This window comes from Amblyraja radiata, chromosome 34, assembly GCF_010909765.2.
Source record: "Amblyraja radiata isolate CabotCenter1 chromosome 34, sAmbRad1.1.pri, whole genome shotgun sequence".
In the NCBI taxonomy this organism is placed as follows: Eukaryota; Metazoa; Chordata; class Chondrichthyes; order Rajiformes; family Rajidae; genus Amblyraja; species Amblyraja radiata.
Window position 1 is genome coordinate 16,677,528 of NC_045989.1, and position 23,241 is coordinate 16,700,768.

A 23,241-nucleotide genomic window follows, 5' to 3' on the forward strand; every position below is an offset into this window, starting at 1 on the left:
GACATGGTTGGGATATTCCTTGATAAAATATGTTGCAGATCGGTAAACAGATGTAACAAAATTACTGAAATCAGTTTCTGTTGAAACAGAATTTCTATTGGGAAGAAAAGGAAGTACTTGTATTTACTTAGGTACACAAAAAAGCTGGAGAAACTCAGCGGGTGCAGCAGCATCTATGGAGCGAAGGAAAAAGGCAACGTTTCGGCCCGAAACATTGCCTTTTTCCTTCGCTCCATAGATGCTGCTGCACCCGCTGAGTTTCTCCAACTTTTTTGTGTACCTTCGATTTTCCAGCATCTGCAGTTCCTTCTTAAATACTTGTATTTACTTAATGCTTTAAAACATCATCCAGATATGTTGAAGCCCTTTAAATCCAATTAGATTCTTGTGTGTACACTGTTAGACAACATGATGGTCCCAAAATACTGCAAGTGCCAAGCTCCAAGGAACAACAAACTAACTGAGAGGTAGTCTATTGGTGTACTGTTTGAGAGGGGACATGTTGGTTATTATCACACAGTTCTTGTTCAAGAGCAGTGTCTCTCTCACTAACAAGGGAGGTTGGAGCAGCTTTAACATTTTGAGAGAGGTTGAACTCAGGGATTGGCGATTGAGCAACATTCCACATTCTTTCTTTAATGCAATTCGTAGCCTAGGTTGGCAGCATTAACAGATATATAAATGTAGTAATAAATAATGCTAATTGGATGGTATATAGTACCAAATGTATTGAACTAACACTGGGAAACTGCAGGGAAGAGATTTGGAATTATGCCCAGAGTTTACAAGGAGGTTGAAGGAACAAATCTCTGCTTTCTTCTTTTTTTCTTAAGCTGCTTGAACTTGTCAAAGTGTTGTGACAGCAGTTGAGTTTGGATTCTGAAGGACTGATTCAGTACCCTGGTGCGCAGTGACCACTTTAAAGTGGTAACATTTCAAACGGGTTGGATTATTTTCTGTTTTTCTTTTAATTTAAGCACTTTTTATAATTATCAAATGAACGTTGCTGGATTTAGTTAGCTTATCTGACTTTCGCCGTGCTGTCAGTGTACACTGTTGGCTCATTCACATTCTATGGGATATCAGATGCGGTCCTCCATTCTGGGCCCAGTCTCCGAGTGGCAGCTGCATCTAGATTTAAAGTAACCATCTCCTGCTGAGATAGAACGAGGAAGCAGAATGTCTGTGTCCTACATATTCATGGACAGATGCAAACGGCATCGCTTGGTTGGATTAAGCTAACTATCCAGCAAAGTCCACTCAATAAATATAAAAACTGCTTAAATTAAAAACAGAGAAAATAAACCAACATTTTTTTAATCAACACGGCGGCAAGATGGTGCAGTGGTGGAGCTGCTGCCTTACAGCACCAGAGAACGGGTTCGATCCTGACTACGGATGCTGTCTGTACCTAGTTTGCACATTCTCCCTGTGACCGCGTGGGTTTTCCAGTTTCCTCCCACACTCCAAAGACGTATAGGTATGTAGGTTAATTGGCTTCTGTAAAAAAGATTGTAAGTTGTCCCTGGTGTGTACGATAATGTTAGTATACGGGGTGATCACTGGTCGGCACAGACCTGGTGGGCTGAAGGGCATGTTTCCACGCACTATCTATCTATATATTACTAAATCTCTGATCTTGACCGCTTTTGGCCGACTGTGCTGCGATTTCCGAGAGAACGCTGCCACCTACGGCCGTCATTTTTGGCCACCTCGCTCAGAGCCCCCCTCCGCCGTATGAGTGCGGAGGATTTTTTCCGTCGATGAAAAATGAGAGATATTAATGTTTTTAAAAAATTCCCCTTTCTCTCTGCTGCCCCCGCTGGCGGCAGGGGGAGGGACTATAAAACCAGGAAGTGTCGTGCCTCACTCAGTATCTGCCAGACCAGGAAGCGAGAAGGTCACGGCTCTCTGAGCTGCGAATAACACTGAACGCACGTCTACTCCACGGTAAGTCCCCTCGATGCGGCTGTAAAGTGGCTGCAGCCCTTTTTAACAAGTTTGTGTTCACAAAATTAATTTTGGTTGTCGGGTGGCTGCAGCCCAATTGTTTGCCTTGGCTTGGCTTTTAAAATCGCCCAAGCATCCATACGGCTCACAATGTCTATACTAGCCCTCTGGAAACCAGTACCTTCAGCCCGCAACACCCATACTAGCGCAACAGACAGCCCCCCCCCCCACTGGCGAGCAGTATTGGAATTGGTGGAGAGGTGGAATATTGCGTTGGTGACCAGCCCTCCCATGTGATGCTGGGACCCAACGGGTCCCACTTAGTCTAGTACAGTCTAAAGGTAAAGGATCTGAAGCCCTTTCTGCACCACACACTTGGACGCCTGTGGAATATGCTCATTCCCTTGGAGAAGATTTTCCCTAATAAAACCCTACCTTTCCTCACTGCAGTTTCTCTTTCTTTCGCTCTCCCCCTCTCCTTCTCTTTTGCCCTTGCCCTCTCTCTTACTCTCGCTCTCTATCGCCCCTTCTCTCTCTCTCTCTCTCACGCATGGGAATCTAGGCTTCATGTCTATCCCTCCTGCCTCTTCTGATAGACTACTATAGGATGGTTCTGGAAAAGCCTCGGGCCACAAAATAATCAAGAAAACTTTCATAGTTGAAGCATGGCATCTGAATTAACCGGCGATCAAAATGACACTGACATTCCGAAACAATCGAAAACATTTCAAAATAATTAAGCTTTTTTAAAATTGATAAAATATTAGAAACTTGAAGAAAATTAAATTAAACAATTAGAAGCATGCAGCCTAAAATAAACAGTGAGGGAGTTTAGTTTACATGGAAACAGGTCCTTCGGCCCATCGGCCCACCGAGTCAATGCCAACCATCGATCTCCCATTCACACTAATGCTATGTTATCTCACTTTCGCATCCACTCCCTATAGACTTGAGGCAATTTCTAAAGGACAATTGACCTACAAACCCGCATATCTTTAGGATGTCGGAGGAAACCGAAGCACTCGGGGAAAGCCATGCAGTCACAGGGAGAATGTGCAAACTCCACACACAGTCAGGATTGGACCCGGGTCTCTGGTGTTCGAGGCAGATGCTTTACTAACTGTGCCACCCACCGTACCACACGCATGCTTAATCCATCTGGAGATCAGGGGAGGTGATCTCCCAACACCAGGTCTCAGTGACGTGGGACTGTTGCATCTTCACACGTCCCTGCTGAATGCCGGGGTGGATATGCCGAGACAGAAATCCCACATTTTCCGTGACTCAGACGGGGAAATGCCATGAGTTGCGTGTGGAATGACAGGAATTGTTCTGGAGAATACAGCCCATGGACGCAAGTGCTAAGTGGTCAATGGATTTTAACAAAACAAATGACTACAAATATTGAAAAACAGAAACATTAAATAACAAAACTGTAAGTGAGTCACAACCTGAAAGAATGACCAGCTGACGTGTTGGGTTTGTTGATCTGGAGTCGATTATTATCCGCTAAAAACGTTAACCAAAATATTTGATGCCAAAAACAGAATCTGATTACCTTCTTTGGATTTTTTTGCTTATTTCCTTTACCTTCCTAAGGCCCTCTTTTCTTTGGGGCCTGTTTTCTTTTTTCTTTCCCTTCTTTTTCCACATTCTCAAGCACGCAGTTCACTTAAACATCATCATTCATTTAACGGCAATTACTGCGGACTACACCACTACTATCCTCATTCTTCTCTTCTTTCTCTTTTCTCTTTTTCTATTACAGCTTAAAGTTTAAAAAAAGAGAACTTGTACACAAAATGTATTATGTTGCATATCATGATTAAGATGTATGTACAATGCTTTTAATTAAAAAATAGTAAATAAATTAAAAAAGAAACAAAATCTGATGTACATATGTGAAATACAAAATCAATGGCGACTCTCAGTTTTAAAAGCATTGTTTGGTTATCATTCTTTTGTTTAAAATGCAGACTATTTTACTGGTGAATGGGAGTTACAGGCATTCTTTTATCGGTGCCGATTGTTATAACTTGGATGTTTCCAGCATTTCCTTTGGAGAGCTGCCAGAGCTCGATGTCTCTGTAATATTTTTGCAGGAGTTTGCTGGGGTATGAGCATGTTACTTTTGGCAACAGCTTGGGATTTAGATTGTTTTGGTTGTAGAAGGGGGGTTGTGAGCTTGTGGGTGCGAGAGAGATAAGATGTGGAATCTTGGCAAGATATTCCTACAAGCGGTTGTTTCTGTGAAAGTTTGCTTTTGTTGGTTTCTAATCTTCCCAAATGTGATGCTGTGTCTGGCATGGAGGAGGAGAACAAATCACAGCTGATATCCTAATCTCGGAAAGAGTAAAAGCCTACAATCTCTCTGGTATTAATCAGAACCCTTCCCACTTGGAGCAGGATAGTTCATCTATTGTTACTTTCCTCTGTCGGTTCTCGCCTATAGATTTAACCATTGATTTACCAGTGCTCAAGGATAACTATTTCAACTGTAAACGTGTGTTGCAGTGGAAATGAACAAAACTCCCATTGAGTGAGGAAGCCTGACCTTAATTTGAACCACTTGGTGAGGACCAAGTCATTCAGCCTGAAGTTTTTTTTTCACATGTTACCATGAAACAAAATGACAATAAATTGATTGTGGAGATATGGTTTCAGTTTTCATCACTGTTTATTATATTCATGTTATTGGCAAACTACTGCTCTCTCCTGCCTTGGGGCCTGCCTGCTCACACGGGGTCATTATTTTGATTGTATTTCATGAAATAATGACCCACCCAAAAATCTCTTATATCATCCCAGCCCGTTAAAATGCTACACTCCCTTGCAGAATAAAACCCCACCTCTCCTCACTGCATTTTTGCTGCTTTAATATCTCTCTCACTCTAATATCTCTCACTAATATATCTCTCACGCCCTAGCTTGTATTAATTGGACATCACCTTTGAGATGCTTTTTCTTTGCACCATTGAAAGCTTCACGACACAGACCCACTATTTCCTTTTCTATTGCAATCTATCTTTGCCGGCAATTGCAGGTTTAATCTGAAGATCAGACTGCTTGAGGAACTCAGTGGGTCAGACAACATCTGTGGAGAGAAAGACAATGTTTTGGGTCGATCTGAAGCGTCACCTGTCCGTTCCCTCCACATGCTGCGTGACCCACTGAGTTTAGTTAAGAGGTGGGGGGAAACAGGCCCCTCGGTCCTCTGAGCCCATGCCGACCAGCGATCACCTGTTCATACAAGTTCTATTCTACACACCAGGGACAATTTACCTACAAATGTGCACGTCTTTGGAATGTGACTGGAAACCTGGAGAAAATCCATGTGGACATAGAGAATGTACAGATTCCGTACAGACAGCACCCGTAGTCAGAAATGAACCCGGGTCTCTGGTGCTGTTAGGCAGCAACTCTACCATGCGCCACCGTGCTGTCATCCAGCCCTTCCTGTGTTTCTCTTCTTTATTCTAAAGATGTTCTGTTTTCATGGCAATTGCCATCCTTTCTAATGAACTTTGATATTGAAGTTCAGAATGACTCTGAGTTTTCTTCCATTTAACCCGGTTATACGTGGATTGCTGTCTGAGTCTCACTGGATCACATCGTCCTTGGTGCGTTCAGCCTCAGCTTCTCCCAAGGAAGGCTCTTCCCTTAATTATGAAGACCACGTTCCTCAGCCCTGAAAACATTGCTTGCCTCTTTATGCCGCCCAGCCTCACATTACTGTGAAGCCATGCTCCCTGTAGTTTAAAGCTGGAAATCCTCATTTGCTCTTTTTTTTTGGCGTCCCTGATCATTGTGCAAGCTGTGTTGTGCAAAGCATGTTACATCTCGCATATTGTTGAACAGCACTAGTGTTTCTACGAGAAAGTATTCCATCTCAAATCTTCTGTGGCCTATTTCTGCAACATCCCCCAACCCTGTGCCCTTTCAAGGTCACACTGTTTCTTGGCCATTGACTGCTTCCAGTTTGCCAAATCCTCTCATCTCGTTCCTTTAAAGTCTGTGCATTCAAATAAAAACCTTAAGCTTTGATATTTTTTACCATTTTTTTTACTCCAGTCTTTCTGTTGCGCACTTTCACTTATATTGATTGCCATTCTCTCCCTCACTACCCTGCATCGCCTCTCTCTCATTCTTCTTAATCTATGAAACCTATTTTCACTTAAGCCCGACCCATTTCCAATGAGTTTAAAGCCTATCTACAGCCATCTTTATGCAATTTACCAGGACACTGCTGCCTGAACAGTTCAGATGCAGCCCATCTCAACACAACAGCTCCTTCCAACCCATGAATCAAGACCTACCTCTCCCGCACCAAGCTTTGATCCACCTCCAATCCGATTCACTTTCTGCAAATTTACATGTGATTATCACCCTTGGGGTGACACGAGTCTGCAGATGCTGAAATCTTGAGTAGAAGAAGAAACTGCTGGAGGAACTCAGTGTGTCAGGAGGCATCTGTGGAAGGAAATGGACAGATGACGCTTTGGGTCGGGTCCCTTCTTCAGAATCTTCTTCCTCGTGTCCGGCCATCTTCCATATCACGTCTTTCCGATCGGTCAGTGACGGTTGATTGTCGGTGGTTGCAGAATTGGCTACTTCAGTCAGTCACTGTTGTACAGTTTCTGTTGTCAGCATTGCCCGGGATGCTCCACGTGGAGGCTTCTGCTTGCATCCCTTCTTCAGAATGAACTCGCAGGAGGGTCCTGAGCCAAGTCGTCATCTGTTCTGTTCTCTCTGCAGATGTTGCCTGGTCCTCTGGTTTCCACCAGCAGATTTAAAAAAAAAATCACCTTTGTTGTTCTGCTTTTCAATTTTGCCCAGAACTGCACATAATTCCTCAGCAGAGTGTCCTTCCTGGTTCTGCTTGTATTGTTGGTTGCCACATGGATCATGGCAACTGTTAAAGATGGAATCTGTGTCTGGTATAGAGTACAGTGGGGGACTGAGCACCCACGGCCTTGAGGTGACCCTGTTCTGATGGGCAGTGAATAGGAAGTGTTGCCAATTTGTACTGATTGAGTTCTGGTGAGGAAGTCAAAGATCCAATGGCATAGGGACAAACAGAGACCCATTTCTTCAACTTTGATGAAATGTTTAGAGGAAACGACGGTGTTGAATGCTGAGCTGTAGTTGATTAGCGATAGCCTGATGCATGAGTTCTTGGTGTTCGTGGTCCAATGCAGAGTGGAGAGCCAGCAGGATCTTATCTGCTGCTGTTCTGATGCGGGGGTTGACGGATTGTGGTGGGTCCAGGTCCACACAACGTAGGGGTTAAGACATCCTTAACCCTGGCACCTGGCAGTCAACACAGCTTCAAGACTTTGTCTGTCCCCTGGAATGTGCTATCCCCCATTATATTCATTTTCTCTCCACCCATTTGAATGGTGTCCCATGCCATGGAGAATGTGTACATCCCCTCCCTTATCCATACAGGGAACAAGGACCTTGTATCTCTCAGCCAGGGGTAGGGCCTAAGGTACTTTGGGAACAGAGGAATAAACTATCTGTATCACTCTACCAGCCTCTCCTGCAGTCACACTATCATTCTCCAAGTTTCCAAAAATTAATCTGACTCCCTCCTGGAATACTGTGCCCAGGCAATTCTCCCCCTCCCGATGTGTCTCAGTGTTAGGAGCTCAGATTCCAGTTTGTCAACCCTGAGCAAAAGTTCCCGAGCAGCCAACACTTGCTACAAGTCTGAAGAAGGGTCTTGACCCAAAACATCGCCTATCCATGCTCTTCAGCGATACCTGCTTGACCTGCTGAGTTATTCCAGCAATTTGTGTCCTGTTGTGTATTAACCAGTATCTGTAGTTCTTTGTTTATATCACTTGCTGCAGATGTTGTTAGTTTACCACAAGGGGGTTGATAATGTTGCAACTACAACACCTCACCATCTCGGTTCTGATTAATTAGTTGGATTGATTAGTTTCATTGATTTGAATTGGACTTTGTCACTTTAAATATGCAGTCCTTATCCTCACTGAAGTATCCTGATTTCAATTTCTTTGAATAGTCGGAAAGGACAGAGAGAAAAATATAAATAAAAATATCCGGCAATCTCCTTGCTGCCCCGTGAGCCAATAGTCTGGCACTCTTAGTCAGAGATTGGGCAATTAGGGATGGCTGATAAACAAAGGCCTTGCCAATGAAGCCCAAGATGAATAAACTATCTGTGGCATTCTTACAGCACAGGTAATCCATGCTACTGTCACCTTTATTGTTTTGAATGGCAATGTTTATTCAAGGCTAGTGTGCTTCTATTGTCCACCTGTCTGTATTGTGTGGGGACTGAGAGTCCCATTTGTTCATGTGGTAACTGTTTTCATCTTGATCTTGGCCTTCAAACAATCAAAGACCGGATGCATTTCTGCATTTTAGTGCTTCAAAAAAAATGGTGTCACAGTTTATTCATTTTCAATGTTGTTCAAACTCATTCTTCCCTTCTGCTTTTCCACGTGTATTGACAGAACTCAACTGATGTAAGTGCTAAATGTCAAAGGCCCAACTGTCTTTCCCACAAGCGCACCTGCCTTGCGGCACCAGATGACAGCAAGGTATTTTAAACCCATTGTCTCTGCGTGTTCGTGCCCCACCGAACTCATCTCCACATACCTTGACTCCATCCTATCCCCCTTGGTCAAATCCCTCCACACCTATGTTCTAGACACCTCAGACACTCTCCGCGGCCTCCACGCATTCCACTCTCTGGGCCCTCACCCCCTCATCTTCACCATGGATGTCCGGTCACTCTACACCTCCATCCCCCACCAGGATGGCCTCGGAGCCCTCCGGTTCTTCCTCGACCAGAGGAGCAACCTTTACCCAGCCACTGACACTCTCCTCCGCTTAGCGGAGTTGGTCCTCACCCTCAACAACTTTACATTTGACTCCTCCCATTTCCTCCAAACACAAGGCGTAGCTATGGGCACACGCATGGGCCCCAGCTACGCCTGCCTCTTTGTCGGGTACGTTGAACAATCCTTGTTCGAGACGTACCAGGGCCCCATCCCCGACCTCTACCTCCGTTACATTGACGACTGCTTTGGGGCCACCTCCTGCACCTACACACAACTGACTGACTTCATCCACTTCACCACCAACTTCCATCCGGCACTCCAATACACCTGGACCATTTCCGACACTTCCCTACCATTCCTTGACCTCACCATCTCCATCGCAGGGGACAGACTCCTGACCGACATACATTACAAACCCACTGACTCACATGGCTATCTGGACTACACGTCTTCCCACCCTGCCCCCTGTAAAGATTCCATCCCCTACTCCCAATTCCTCCGCCTACGCCGCATCTGTTCCCAGGATGAGACATTCCATACCAGGGCATCGGAAATGTCCTCGTTCTTCAGGGAACGGGGATTCCCCTCCGCCACCATAGATGAGGCTCACACCAGGGTCTCATCCATACCCCGTAACACTGCTCTCTCTCCCCATCCCCGCACTCGCAACAAGGGCAGAGTCCCTCTGGTCCTCACCTTTCACCCCACCAGCCGGCAAATACAACACATAATCCTCCGCCATTTCCGCCACCTCCAACATGACCCCACCACTCGCCACATCTTCCCATCTCCCCACATGTCTGCCTTCCGCAAAGACCGCTCCCTCCGCAACTACCTCGTCAATTCTTCCCTTCCCTCCCGCACCACCCCCTCCCCGGGCACTTTCCGTTGCAACCGCAAGAAATGCAACACCTGTCCCTTCACCTCCCCCCTCGACTCCATTCAAGGACCCAAGCAGTCGTTCCAGGTGCGACAAAGGTTCACCTGTATCTCCTCCAACCTCATCTACTGCATCCGCTGCTCTAGATGTCAGCTGATTTACATCGGGGAGACTAAGCGTAGGTTGGGCGATCGTTTCGCCGAACACCTCCGCTCAGTCCGCAATAACCAACCTGACCTCCCGGTGGCTCAGCACTTCAACTCCCCCTCCCATTCCCAATCCGACCTCTCTGTCCTGGGTCTCCTCCATTGCCAGAGTGAGCAACAGCGGTAATTGGAGGAACAGCACCTCATATTCCGTCTGGGGACCTTGCGTCCGGATGGCATTAACATTGAATTCTCCCAATTTTGCTAGTCCTTGCTGTCTCCTCCCCTTCCTCAACCCTCTAGCTGTCTCCTCCCACCCTCCCATCCGCCCGCCCTTGGGCTCCTCCTCCTCCCTTTTTCATTCCTTCTCCCCCCCACCCCCCATCAGTCTGAAGAAGGGTTTCGGCCCGAAACGTCGCCTATTTCCTTCGCTCCATAGATGCTGCTGCACCCGCTGAGTTTCTCCAGCAATTTTGTGTACCTCCAAGGTATTTTAAACATTTGGTGTATGTTATAATTAGGTACAGGAAATAGAGTGCATGTACTTCTCTCCAAACTGTGTGGAGGATGGACAGAGAATGATTACAATTGCATCACCCTGATCATTTGTACTGGGATAGTTCACTATTTCTTCTGTAAATATATTTCATTGCTTCTAAATATGAAAAGAGCCAGGCCATAATATCATTTTACAGCTGAACAAGCTACCAGAGCAATCAGATGTTGATCTGATCAAGACCTTTTATTGGTAGTTGTCAGTCCGATGGTAAGGTAAACACCAATGCAAGCTTGTGCTGTCATGATGTTGGATGTCATGCATGTTCATTTAGAAGCACCCGGCAGACGATAGACAATAGCGTGGGGATCCATGGTGGTGGTGGGGCCTTGGCGGCAATGGAGCATGTGCTACGGCAGCGGGAACCACGGTGGCGGTGGAGCGTGAGGGGGGGGGAGAGGAAGACAATGGGGACCCAGCGTGAGGGGGCCACTGTGAGGGACGGTGGGAGAACAAAGATGAACCCGGGGAGGGGGTGGGGCACTGTAGTTTTTAAATCCTCTGCCCAGGGGATTAGTCTGCATTCGTTCGTTCCTTCATTAAGAGATAAGACTTTGCCTTCCATCACAGTGAGGAGGAGATTCACTGTGATGGATGTTTGTGTAAATTGTGTTGTGTCTTGGTTCTTCTACTTGTTTGTATGACTGCAGAAACCAAATTTTGTTTGAACCTCAAGAGGTTCAAATGATAACAAATAAATTGTATTGTATTGTATTGTATTGTATTGTATTGTATTCCGGTTTAGGCGCTGTGTACATGGCAGCCAGCCAACAGTCGCTTGGCCTTCCCTTCTTTTTTTCACTTTTAATTTCAAGTTTTTGTGTACCTTGTGTGTTGTGACTGTTGGCAAACTAACTTCCCTCTGTGGATGAATAAAGTTTATCGTATTGTATCGTGTCGTAAATAGACATTTTACATACAGTATGGTAACATCTGATCAGTCACTTTGAATCTTGTATAATTTGATGATTGAATTGTTCTTACTCAGTGACATGTATTATGAATCCATTACAACTGCTGGAGGAAGTGTTATTGATGGTGATAGCATGTAATTAATAGTTTGGGTAATGTTTATAATACAAACATGTATGGAAAGAGTAGGGGGGTGAATGGGCAGTCACGGTAGCACAGCGGTAGAGTTGCTGCCTTACAGCAAAATGCAGCGCCAGAGACCCGGGTTCGATCCCGACTACGGGTGCTGTCTGTATGGCGTTTGTACGTTCTCCCCGTGATCTGCGTGCGTTTTCTCCGAGGTTTCCTCCCACACTCCAAAGACGTACAGGTTTGTAGGTTAATTGGCTTGATAAAAAATGTAAAATTGTCCAAGTTGGCGATATGCAGAGTACTGCCCTGCCGACGACAAAAATTCAGAAGGTTCCGAATGAATATTCCATCATCAACTATAAAAAAAATAATAATAATAAATAAATAAAAAACAAAAAAAGCTATAAACCAGGCAGAGAAGCTGGGTCCATAAAGTTAGAAAAAACATTTAATATTAATTTAATGGTTTCTTTTTTTACTTGTTTGTCTACATTGTTTTGGACATGGATCTCAGTATTATATTGAAAGTTCACAGGTTTTGTTGCTAAATTTTTCCAATAGACCCAAAGAAAACTGGAGCAGGAAAACATTGAAATTAAGCAAGCAAAGAACGCAGCAGAGGATCGTGTGAGGCAGCTTGAGGATGAAAGAGGGACCTTGAAAAATAAAATCGACAAACTGCAAGCTGAAAGTGGTGAACTCGGTCAAGTAATTTACAACGTAAAGGAAGAGGAGAGAAGGCAGAAGGATAAATGTGTGCGTCTGGAGGTAATACAGCCAGGATGATGTGCTTTCACTCACCCCCTCTGTCCTCTCATATGCTCCTTTTTTCTAAAGATTTAGTATTTCAGTCATTTTAACATGACTGTAGTTCTTCTTGAGGCTTGCATCTTGGAAAATCACGGGAATACCTAAGAGACAAAACGCTGGAGTAACTCAGCGAGTTAGACTCTTCCGCTCCAACCCAAAACGTCACCTATTCCTTTTCTCCAAATAAATACTCCAGCATTTTGTGTCTATCTTCAATTTAAACCAGCATTTGCAGTTCCTTCCTCCACTCTAAACGTTGGGCCTTGTTGAACCCTTCGTGTGGAGCTCCACCTATCCCATGGTTCTCCAAAGCGGAGCTTTGCTGGGGGAGGAATGTGAATCTCCATGGACATGCCACTCACCTATAGCCTCGTTAGGAAACTCCTAAAACACTTCAGAGATTTGAGGCAACTTGGGGACAATCAGCTGCGGGCTTTCCCACGAATAGCACTAAGTAATCCGTGCATGCACTGACCACTCAAGCCAATCTCTGCAACTTTTTAAAAGCATTTTTGCATGATTGTGCATGGTTGGAACAACCCAAAAATCTGTCAGACCCACACCATAAGAGGATCCACAGATTTTTAAATTGCTTAGAAGTTTTGCTTCTGGGGATTAGTCCTTCAATTTGCCTTTTGCAGGCAAAGATGTTTGGTGTTGGAGGCCAGATTTTTTACTTTTAAAAAGTTTAAATTTAGTGTCGTAAATGTGTTGAAACAGTTTCCAAATGTGATAACAGAATAAAAGACCAAAGGTATCTTTGGAGAACTATATATATATATATATATATACTGATTTTTTTTGTGTGAAGAATTATATGGATTGATTCTAAAGATATTTCTTTATTTCAAGGGTGTTTAAGTTTAAGGATAATTATGTATCAGTTGAAGTGTTAAATCTTTGGAACAGAAACTTACAATGTTTAAATTTGTTTCCACTTTGTACTTTTAGGCTATCCTTCTGTCTTGTAGCTTCTTTTCATCACTGGTGTTGGCCCTTATGATAATCTCAAAATATTTTCATCTCAGTTTCCTTCTCAGAACTCATTTAGAGAAACATAAATGTGAGAACCTCCTGAAATCCTGGGATCTGGGATCTAGGGCTATGGGGAGAAACCAGGGTTTTGGATGATCAGCCATGATCATATTGAATGGCGATGCTGGCTCAAAGGGCTGAATGCCGTATTCCTGCACCTACTTTCTATATTTCTATGAAATAGACTCGGAACTTGTATGTGAGCGTCAGCAGATCAAACTAAAAACACATTTGCTTGATAATAGAGTAATATTTGATGGTGTTAAAGTCTGATTTAGTGATAAACGTAAAGGTTGTAACCGCAACTTTTTTTCAGCAAGAGAAGAAGCAACTGGAAGCTGCCTTGAGAGACGTCGGAGATCAGGAACAGGATGTTTCACTCGCAAAGAGATCTTTGGAGAGTCGGTTGGATGATGTCCAGGTGAGCCCCAAGCACCAACACAGCAGGTTCTAGTGAGACAGCCCTTCACTGCTAAATTATTCCTCTCCCTAACCTGAGCCTTTAGCTTTGATATTACACTGTGGAAGGATCAATAATCTTTATGCTACTGTAACAATGGTAAAGGGGGAGGGGGGAGGGATTCACATCTATTGTTCCAACATACAAATATCAGCACTTAGAATAAGATTTAAATACTCTAATTCAGAAGGATGGAGCATTTTCCCATCTGAGGGCAGACTATTGAAGACGCAGTTTTCACATTTTGGATAAATGATTGCAATTATGATCATGTGGAGTTGGGATTGTGTCTGTCCTGTTTGTGGAAGTGGACGCCAGTGCTGCTGTAAACTACCCTCAGGTCTGGCCTCCTGCATTGTGTCTCTCACTGGGGTTCTGCACTCTGTATCTTCCCCTTTGCTCCATCCACTGTCGTTGAGTTTGACTTAATTGTATTTAAGTGTAGTATATCTGATCTGTTTGAACAGTTTGTAAAACAAAGCTTTCACTCTACTGTAAATGGCGCCAACATATGGCAGCTTGCAAGTGTGATCTATGCAAAATGAATTTCACTGTGCAGGTCACATGTGGCAATAAAGCACCGTTGAATCTCAGTACACGTGACAATGTATAAGGAGCTAGATCTGTACACTATGATCATTAGGAGAATAGGGCTGATATTATTGAAACAGCCAAGTTCCCAAGGCAGGGTAGATGTTGCGATATTTCTGCCAGTGAAAGAGACTGAAATGAGGGAACATGTAGCAAGATAAAGCATGTCCATTTAAACCAGAGGGCCAGAGGTATTTCCTGGTATTGATCTCACAGAAGATGATCAATGTGATGACTTCTCTTCCCCAGAGGATTGTGGGTTGGAGGGGGCATTTATAGAGGAAGTAGTTTCAAAGAAAGACCAGCCAGGACTATGGGAACTGACAGTAGAGGAGATAATACCTGGGTCAGAACAGCCACTGTTATATTGAAGGATTGTCCAGGTTTGAGTGGACCAGGTGGATTACTTGCTTCCCTTTTTGTGTGTTGTTGCTCCTTATTTGGCACTAGTAAAGGTGCAAGCAATAGTCTCTTGGTCTGGAAGTTAAAAGCTAAAGGACAGGCCTTCAGCAGTAGATGCACTGGGGTGGAACAAAGTTGGACAACATCATAAACCTGAACCTCTTTACATTGTCCAACTTTGTTCCTGCTCCAGTGCAGTTATCATAATCCTCAATGTTTCTTTCAAAAATGTACCCACTTTCTCTATAAATACCTTATCCTGCCTCCACAATCCTCTGGGGCAGAGTATTTCTGATCATGGACTCACGGGATTGTGCTGGTGCTGCCCCACTGTTCGTGCTTGCTGCCCACTGAGTGCACACAGAGGCTTCTAATGCGGGCGGAGGCGAAACTGATACAACCCCTCATAGTGTTGTATTAAGCCCCACATCCAAGCCTCACCAGCCAGCAGAGCTGCGAAAGAAAATGATTTTGTAAATGTCGAGGAATGCTCCGCATTCGCAAACATTGAAAAACAATCAAAGGTAATGATTGAAAAAAACCCAATTAAAATATTTTCAAATTAAATCAATTTCTGAAAAGGTAAATTAAAACATCAAAAACACCCGTCAATGATTGGAATACAAATATAATTCGATCGACTGTAAAAGCTTCTGCAAAATTGGCATGAATTGTGTATGAAATGTTGCAACAGTGGGATAACACAGAACTAATATGAATGGGTGATCAATGGTTGCCGTGGATTGAAGAGCCTATTTCCATGCCGTATCGTCAACTAAACTAAACGCAATTAAATAAAAAAGAAGGAAACTACCCTGCATTAATATGTTCAGAACCATTTCTTCCAATGAAATTAATGACTGCACAGGACTGTCAGATTAACTTGGCATATGCTCACTGTACAGATTTACCAGACTAACTGCTGGCAAAGGTACAGACGTTTGAGCTCCATCCACTGGATTCCACCAAGAGTTTAATGCAGCGTTGTCTCAGGATCAGCAGACAGCTTATCTCCCACCTTTGCTGGGAAATTAAAGAGAGGCTGAATCCTGGTACAGTCCAGAGCAAACTCGCTTGATTTTTGCAGTCATTTTGTTTTTCCCGCACTGACCTGTCCTGTAGCTCTGCTGGTTTTTAAAAAGCTGCGTTAGAGTCACTGAGCAGATTTGTGCCTTATCTGTGGAGCATAAAACAAAGTTAATGTTTCAGGTCCCGAACCTTTAATTAGAACTGAAAATCTGAAGAGGGGCAACGGGTTTTAAGCAAGTGGGTGGTCTTGCATGACCTAGTTTTAATCCAAGACCAGGGCAGATATTCCTGAGAGGATGAAGTGGATATTCCATATAAAAACACAACTAGTTCTCTTGCTCTGTGCATCTCAGTTCACACACGGGCAGGTGCATGACAGCAGCACTTAATACTCATATGTAATAGCCTCTTGACTTAAGAAGGAGCTTTAGTCATATATAATGTCTTTGATTTCACACAGAGAAGCCTCAGCAAGAGATCGCAGGAGTATCAGGAAATAAATGAAAGGCTTCAGGCGGAGACAGCTCAGAAAGACCTTCTAAAGAAAACAAAGAGTGAAATGGAGGATGAAAGAAGGCATTTGGAGAAGATGGTTGAAAAGCTTCAGAAGGAGGTCGGTCCCTTTGCATCAACACCTCATCACCGTGCAAATTATTTAGTTGGCATTAATATTCCTTCTTGGAAATTCATGGCTGCATGGCTCCTTCACACTTCTAAGGGTTGCCTCGTGCCTTTTCCAGTGGATGGAAACATGCTGGGAAACGCCACCAATCTAACAGCATTTGGTGCAAGTTTGGGATTCTCTCACAGATGCACCAAGTCTTGAACTTGTTGCCTGCCCTTTCACAGCTATCCCCTGACTACCCTCTGATGTTGGTCATCAACTCTGGCGAGTGTACTAGCCACAATGGGGAATCAGCCTGACCCGCTGAGTTACTCCAGCACTTTGTGTTCTTTCAAATACAATAGTAATGGAGATATGCTGCAGTAGCAGTTGACATTCTTAAGAGTTCCCATTTTACTTTACTATAGGAACTGACAAGTATCATGTGCTCGTTTGCATGGAATAGTTCTCTGAATTTTAAAGAAAATCTGAGTAGCCAGAATAACTTGGTTCTCAGAATTCTGATGGTCTGGATGACATTTCCAATAGCTACATCTTCAGTGAAAATTAAGGAATATTGCTTTATTCTTGAGAGGAGTGATGAAAATGTTAATTCTAGATGCTGCTTTTGTTCATCTCTGCTGTCAAGATTGTGGCACCAGCAAAGGCTCCCATTTTAGACACAAAAAGCTGGAGTAACTCAGTGGGACAGGCAGTATCTCTGGAGAGAAGGAATGGGGGAGGTTTTGGGTCGAGACCCTTGAAGAACCGAATCATCACCCATTCCTTCTCTCCAGAGATGCTGCCTGTCCTGTTGTGTTACTCCAGCTTTTTGTGTCTTAAACCGGCATCTGCAGTTCCTTCCTACGCAACGCTACCATTTTGCCTGACCGCCCCTCTTAGCCGGATGCAATGGAGTGTGGAATTACGCGAGAACCACTTTACTGGTACTGTGAAGATTGCACTGTCATTGAGTCCTACAGTACAGCACCAGGCCCTTCGGCCCACCCCATCCATGCCTGCTGTCATACCTATTTATAGTAATCCCATTTAATCTATTATTAATTCCAAGCAGTGGAAGTAAGTTAAATCTGCGATTGTAGTTTTTACATTTCGTTAGAAACAAGGTACTGCAGATGCTGGTTTATAGAACGGGTTTACATTTAGTTCCTCCATTTCAAATCTGAAGAATGAGTGACTGGGAAACTGGGAGGGTTCTCCTTAGAGCAGAGGAGGCTAGTTAGAAGATTTGAGTGGAATGCTTAAAACTATTTGCAGTTTAAAGGAGGTGTTGTTTTTAAGTGAACAGCTAGAGGGAAGATGAGGGTGATTTGTAAGAGTGAGTACCATGATCTGGTATGCGAGGCTTGAAAGAGCAGTGTAACCAGACTCGCTCACGTTGAGAGGAGTATTGCATAATATTTTTTAATTTAAACAATATTACTATGTTTATCAAATTTTTGTGTACATAACACTGACATTTATTTGCCTATGCTTTTAGTACAAGCCATGTTATTCCATTGATAATATACCAGGATGACATTGGATTTTGTGTACATATGTGTTTATGTATTTAGAGATACAATGTGGAAACGGGCCTTTCAACCCACCGACTCCACGCCGACCACCGATCACCTGTTCACACTGGTTCTATGTTATACCACTCGCATCCACTCCTAACACACTAGGGGCAATACACCACAGAGGCCAATTAATCTAAAAAATCAAGATTTTGGATTGTGAGAGGGAACTGGAGCACCCGGAGAAGACGTGTACGATCACAGGGAGAATGTGCAAATTCCACACAGACAGAACCTCTGGTGCAGTGAGGCAGCATCTCTACCAGCTGTGGCATTGTGCTGTGTCATGCTCCTCCGGCAAGCAGTCCAAGGGGCTTTAAACATGTTCCATCCCTTCTATGTGCAATGGCCTGGCAAGCAGTCTTTAAACCCGTTGTATAAAAAGCATTGGTTAAATACATAAAAGGGAAAAAATCCAGGGCTGCAGAGAAAGGGTGGAGAAGTGTAACTGGTGGATAACTCATTCAGCGACTATGCTTCAACATATTGCATTGAGTGATGAAACTGTAAAGTGATTTCAAATCTTTTCTCTGTATAATATGGAACTTTTAAAGAACATTTTTCTTTGCTGCTTTACCCTCCCCCTTCCCCCAATCCTGCTTTACCTCCTGCAGATGGCTGTGATGATTAAGGATTCTCAGAGGTCGAGCCTTGATCTGCGGAAGGAACTTGATGAGTGCAAGGAAAAGAGCCGGAGTCAGCTGACTGCCTTGCAGCAACAGCTGAAAACCAAAGGCCTGGACGTGGAGAAATCTTTGCTAATGACCAAGAAACTGCAGGATGAGGTAATGCAAGATAACACTGTTTATTTAACCTTTGACTACTGACCTTTAACCAAAGGATTTCAGCAGAAAGTTGAGCAAATTCTTTCCTTGATGCATCACAGACTGATATTGGTAAAAATTAAATGAGATTACAGGAAGCTTAACTTGCAAAAGCAGCAATACAAGAGGGTATAGCTTTAAGGTGAAGTGTAAAGGCAATATGTGGGGACAATCTTTGCACAGAGGGCGGTGAGTGCCTGAAACACACTGCTGGGGTTGGTGGTTGAAACCGATATGTTAACGCATTTAAAATACTTTTTAATATCCATAACAGAGGATGGAGGGTTATGGATTATGTGCAGGAAGATGAGTGATGGTATTGGCATTATGTTCGGCACAGACATTGTGGGTTGAGGGGCCTGTTCTTGTCCTGCACTGTTCTCTGTTCAATGGCAAAGAGCATACCTTCCACTTATTCTAAACATTGTAGAAGAACATTAAGAAAGTTTGTTTTCTGAAATCTTTCTCAATGGAAACCATTTCCACTCTGGCTGATGTTTTCACGAGAGCTAGCTCTAAATACGTAGTATTGTTAACCTAATCCTTTGAAATTTTGCTCATTAAAATCAACTCTTAGATTTGTTGCATTTCACATGTATTTGGTGATCCATTTGAATAACCGTTCAGAATTCCGGTCGCAGTGACCTCACTTGTTTGTGATATACAGGGAGCCTCCTGTTTTCCGCCAGAGCTAGAAAGAAAAAAACATTGTGAGCATTCAAAATTTGTATGGACGCAGACAATCCTCTGATCTCTTCAAAAACAAAATACATTTTTGTAAAGAGCAAATCACAAACTTTAATGGCTTTCTTTGGAAAAAACCAATGACTGTTACAATTGGCTGGCCAGAGGTTGCAGAGAAAACTGATAGTCAGCTGAGATCTGATGTTGGTTCGCTCATGATATCCACGTCCAAGTATGTATAGGGCTGGAGATTACACACTGGTGCATCTGACCACTGGGTCATCATTGAGTCTTGGAAGCTCTGCATATCCAGCCTGTCTTTTCGTACAGCAGTGAGTGCACTGATGCAGAGATCCAGAACTACAAGTTGGCTGGAGATTGGGCCTTGATGCATCCAAGCTCTGGCTCGCCATTGTGTCTTGGGAGCTCTGCGACTCCAGCACAATTTCCATGCAGCAGTAAGCGCAACGAAGCAGAGGTCAGGCTGGATTCCCTTTTATGCGTGTGACCAATGCTTTTTTTTCAACAGGTTTGGAGACTACTGTAGTTAACACATGCAGGGTTAAAATGATTGCAATACATGTTGGCTGGTGACAGAGTGTGGGTGCATCACAACCCCTGGCTCACCATTGTGTCCTGCATGCTCTGCAGCTTACTGAGTTGAGGGCTGGATGTGCATTATGTCCATCCTTTACACCAGTCACCGCTGATACATCCAGCAACGGCATGGCTAGCATTAAGACAACGTAATTTAATAATAATTAATTTTAATTAAAATGACTTTTATGTAGAAGTATTCAAAAAGTTAATTTACTTTTTTCAAGGTTTTCAAAATATCTATGAATTGATTGTGGACTTTAGGAGAGCTCCCCCTCCCCTCCTCCCACTCACCATCAACAACTCCACAGTCACATCTGTGGAGTCATTTAAGTTCCTTGGAACCATCATCTCCAGGGACCTTAAATGGGAGGCCACCATCGACTCCACAGTCAAAAAGGCCCAACAGAAGACGTACTTCCAGTGGCAGCTGAGAAAACACACAGGCAATGATGGTCTTGTTTTATACTGCCATCGTTGAGTCTGTCCTTACCTTCTCCATCATGGTCTGGTTTGGCACAGCCACCAAGCACAACATCCGGAGGCTGCAGCACATCGTTCGATCAGCTGAGACTGTTAGTGGCTTCAACCTTCCCTCCATTGACGAACTGTACACTGTAAGGGCCAGGATGCGAGCGGGTAAGATCATTTTTGACCCCTCTCACCCTGGCCACAAACTCTTTGAATCACTTCCCTCTGGAAGCCGACTCTGGACTGTCAAAGCCGCCACAGCCAGACATAAAAACAGCTTTTATCCGCGAGTAGTTGCTCTACTCAATAACCAAAAGTCTGTAGCCTCCTTTTGCTCTGGTATTTTATTTCATTCTTCACATGTTTAAATTATAATGTTTTATTTTTAATTGTCTACTGTATATTGTGTTGTTACTTGCGTATTTGGGTAATAACATTTATTCAATTCAATTCCTTTCTTTAACACGTTCAGGTAATTTAGATTTTCTCTGTCCAAACTGGTCATTTCTGCTGTACATCATCCATCTGACCTTGCAGGACAGGGTTTGAGGAAATGCCCCCCATTGTTCCTTTGTTGTTTCCTCTTTCTCTCTCTCTCTCTAAATGATCTTGTTAACCCATAAACCAGATGTTTCATCAGCACCCTATCCCCACACAACCCTGACATCAGCCTATATGCTATAAATCCAGGCTTCCAGCACCTGCAGTTTGTCGGTGTTCTATGGCCATCTTCTGTGCTTGGCTGGATGTCATTAGTTAGTGATCCCTGAATGATCACTCTCTAACCCAACCCTATCATATCTACTGTTTTGTCATGTGAAAAATAAAAGTACCATTCAATCTGAGTGGGAATAATTTGATTAAATGAATGACCCTTCAATTCTGTCAGTCAGTATTTTTGCAAGGATTTTGAAATCATTGTTTTGAGATCATTGAGTCGTAGTTTCATCCATTTGGACATGGACGTGTGTAAGACTATATATATTAGTTTGAAGGTGTGGATTAAACTTTTTTCCTAATTCTGTTGGTTCACATCACCCCAAACTGCAGTCGTATACCTTCCAAGAATTATACTAAAACAAAACTTAATTATCATTTATCGCCCACTTTTCCAATGTTGTCAAGCTTTTGATTGTCCTTAAACGCATGCCTGTAATATTTTTGAGGCAAGTTCCAGGAATTATCACACCACTTGATACATGCTGACTAGGGTATAATGTCTCTTAGAGTTATGGAAACTAGTGTACATTCCCTGAGCAAAAAAAGCACAAAGTGTTGGAATGTCTTAGCGGGTCAGGCAGCATCTCTGGAGATCATGGATAGGCGATGTTTCAGGTCGGGACCCTTTAATGGACTGATTTTAGTAAGGGGGGGAGAAAGCTGGAAGATAGGTGGAGGCAGAGCAAAGCCAGGCAAGTGATAGGTGGATACAGGTGAGAGGGTTGGTTAACAGATAGGTGGATAATGGCTAGAGATGAACAGGACACCAAAGGCTGTGAGATTACGAGTGAAAAAAGTTAACTGTGAGGCAGAGGACGGGATGTAGCTAGAAGGGAACCTGGTGGTTAGGATAGACACTCTGGGAATCACATTTTAGTTTGGTTTTAGTTTGAGAGATACAGCGTGGAAACAGGCTCTTCGGCCCACCGAGTCCACGCCGACCAGTGATCCCCGCATATTAACACTATCCTACACAGACGAGGGACAATTTACATTGATACCCAGCCTATTAACCTACAAACCTGTACACTTTTGGAGTATGGGACGAAACCAAAGATCTCGGAGAAAACCCACACAGGTCATGGGGAGGACGTACAAACTCAGTACACACAAGCACCCGCAGTCGGGATCGAACCCGGGTCTCTGGAGCTGTAAGCGCTGTAAGGCAGCAACTCTACCGCTGCGCCACCGTGCTGCTCCGTGTGCTCACTTAAGCTTGTGTGTAAAAAGTTTATTCTCACAATGAATAAAATGTTGTTACTGTTGTACCTGCCCGGGCAGAGTTGGGTTAGGGTGAGAAAGTGTTAAGCTGAGGCAGAATACTGTTCTCCCGGCTTCTGTGCACCCATTGTATTAATGTGGAGACAGGAAGCTGGCCATCCTTCCTTCTAACTGGCTGCTTTGTTGTTGTTCTGGAACAGCGAGTGAAAATATCGCCGTATTGAATTTCAATGACGGTCTTAATTGCAAAGCACCCACATATGATTACAGATGAGCACATTCTCTGCACCTAGGTGCTAATTTAAAATCATTTCAGATATATTCGTGGTGCAAAGGTTTTGAATTATGCAGGGTATCACATTATTTACTATTCCAAATAATTGGTGAGAAATAATCAATTGTAGAATAGCTTCTGTGGAATAATGTAAAAAGTAAATGTCAATCCTAGATTCAGCAAGTATTAAATGGGGCATTGTGGTTTGATCCTTTCTTGAAAATCTGTTTTTGGAGAACTAAGTACACGCTAGCTGTGTGGGAAACCTCCTTGAGGTTTTCCGTCTGGTATTCCTCCCACTCACTGCTCACCTTGTGGGGCTGAGTAAATATTGAGACTGGCAGCACCCCCCATTGATTGTCACCCCAACATTTGGTGACAAAAGATCATCACCCTGAACTGTTGGGTCTGGTTCCTTCCTCACAGATGCTGCATGACCTGCAGTGTGTTCCCAGGACTTTGCGCTTCGCTTTAGGTGTTTTGAAACACATTTGCATTTACAAAGGAAGGGATTAGTTTGATGTTTATTATGGGCACGTGTGCTGAGG

At 43.7% G+C, this 23,241-nt stretch overlaps 1 protein-coding gene across 3 annotated transcripts in view; it reads left to right on the plus strand.

Annotated features, from left to right (window-relative positions):
- Positions 1 to 23,241, plus strand: part of cgnl1 (cingulin like 1) — a 116,136-nt gene that overhangs the window by 59,972 nt on the left and 32,923 nt on the right. For all 3 annotated transcript variants that reach the window (XM_033050511.1, XM_033050512.1, XM_033050510.1), the window contains exons 9-12: positions 11,953 to 12,159; positions 13,553 to 13,657; positions 16,179 to 16,331; positions 18,517 to 18,687. In XM_033050511.1, the coding sequence (XP_032906402.1) occupies positions 11,953 to 12,159; positions 13,553 to 13,657; positions 16,179 to 16,331; positions 18,517 to 18,687 (636 nt within the window). The remainder of the gene's footprint in view (positions 1 to 11,952; positions 12,160 to 13,552; positions 13,658 to 16,178; positions 16,332 to 18,516; positions 18,688 to 23,241) is intronic.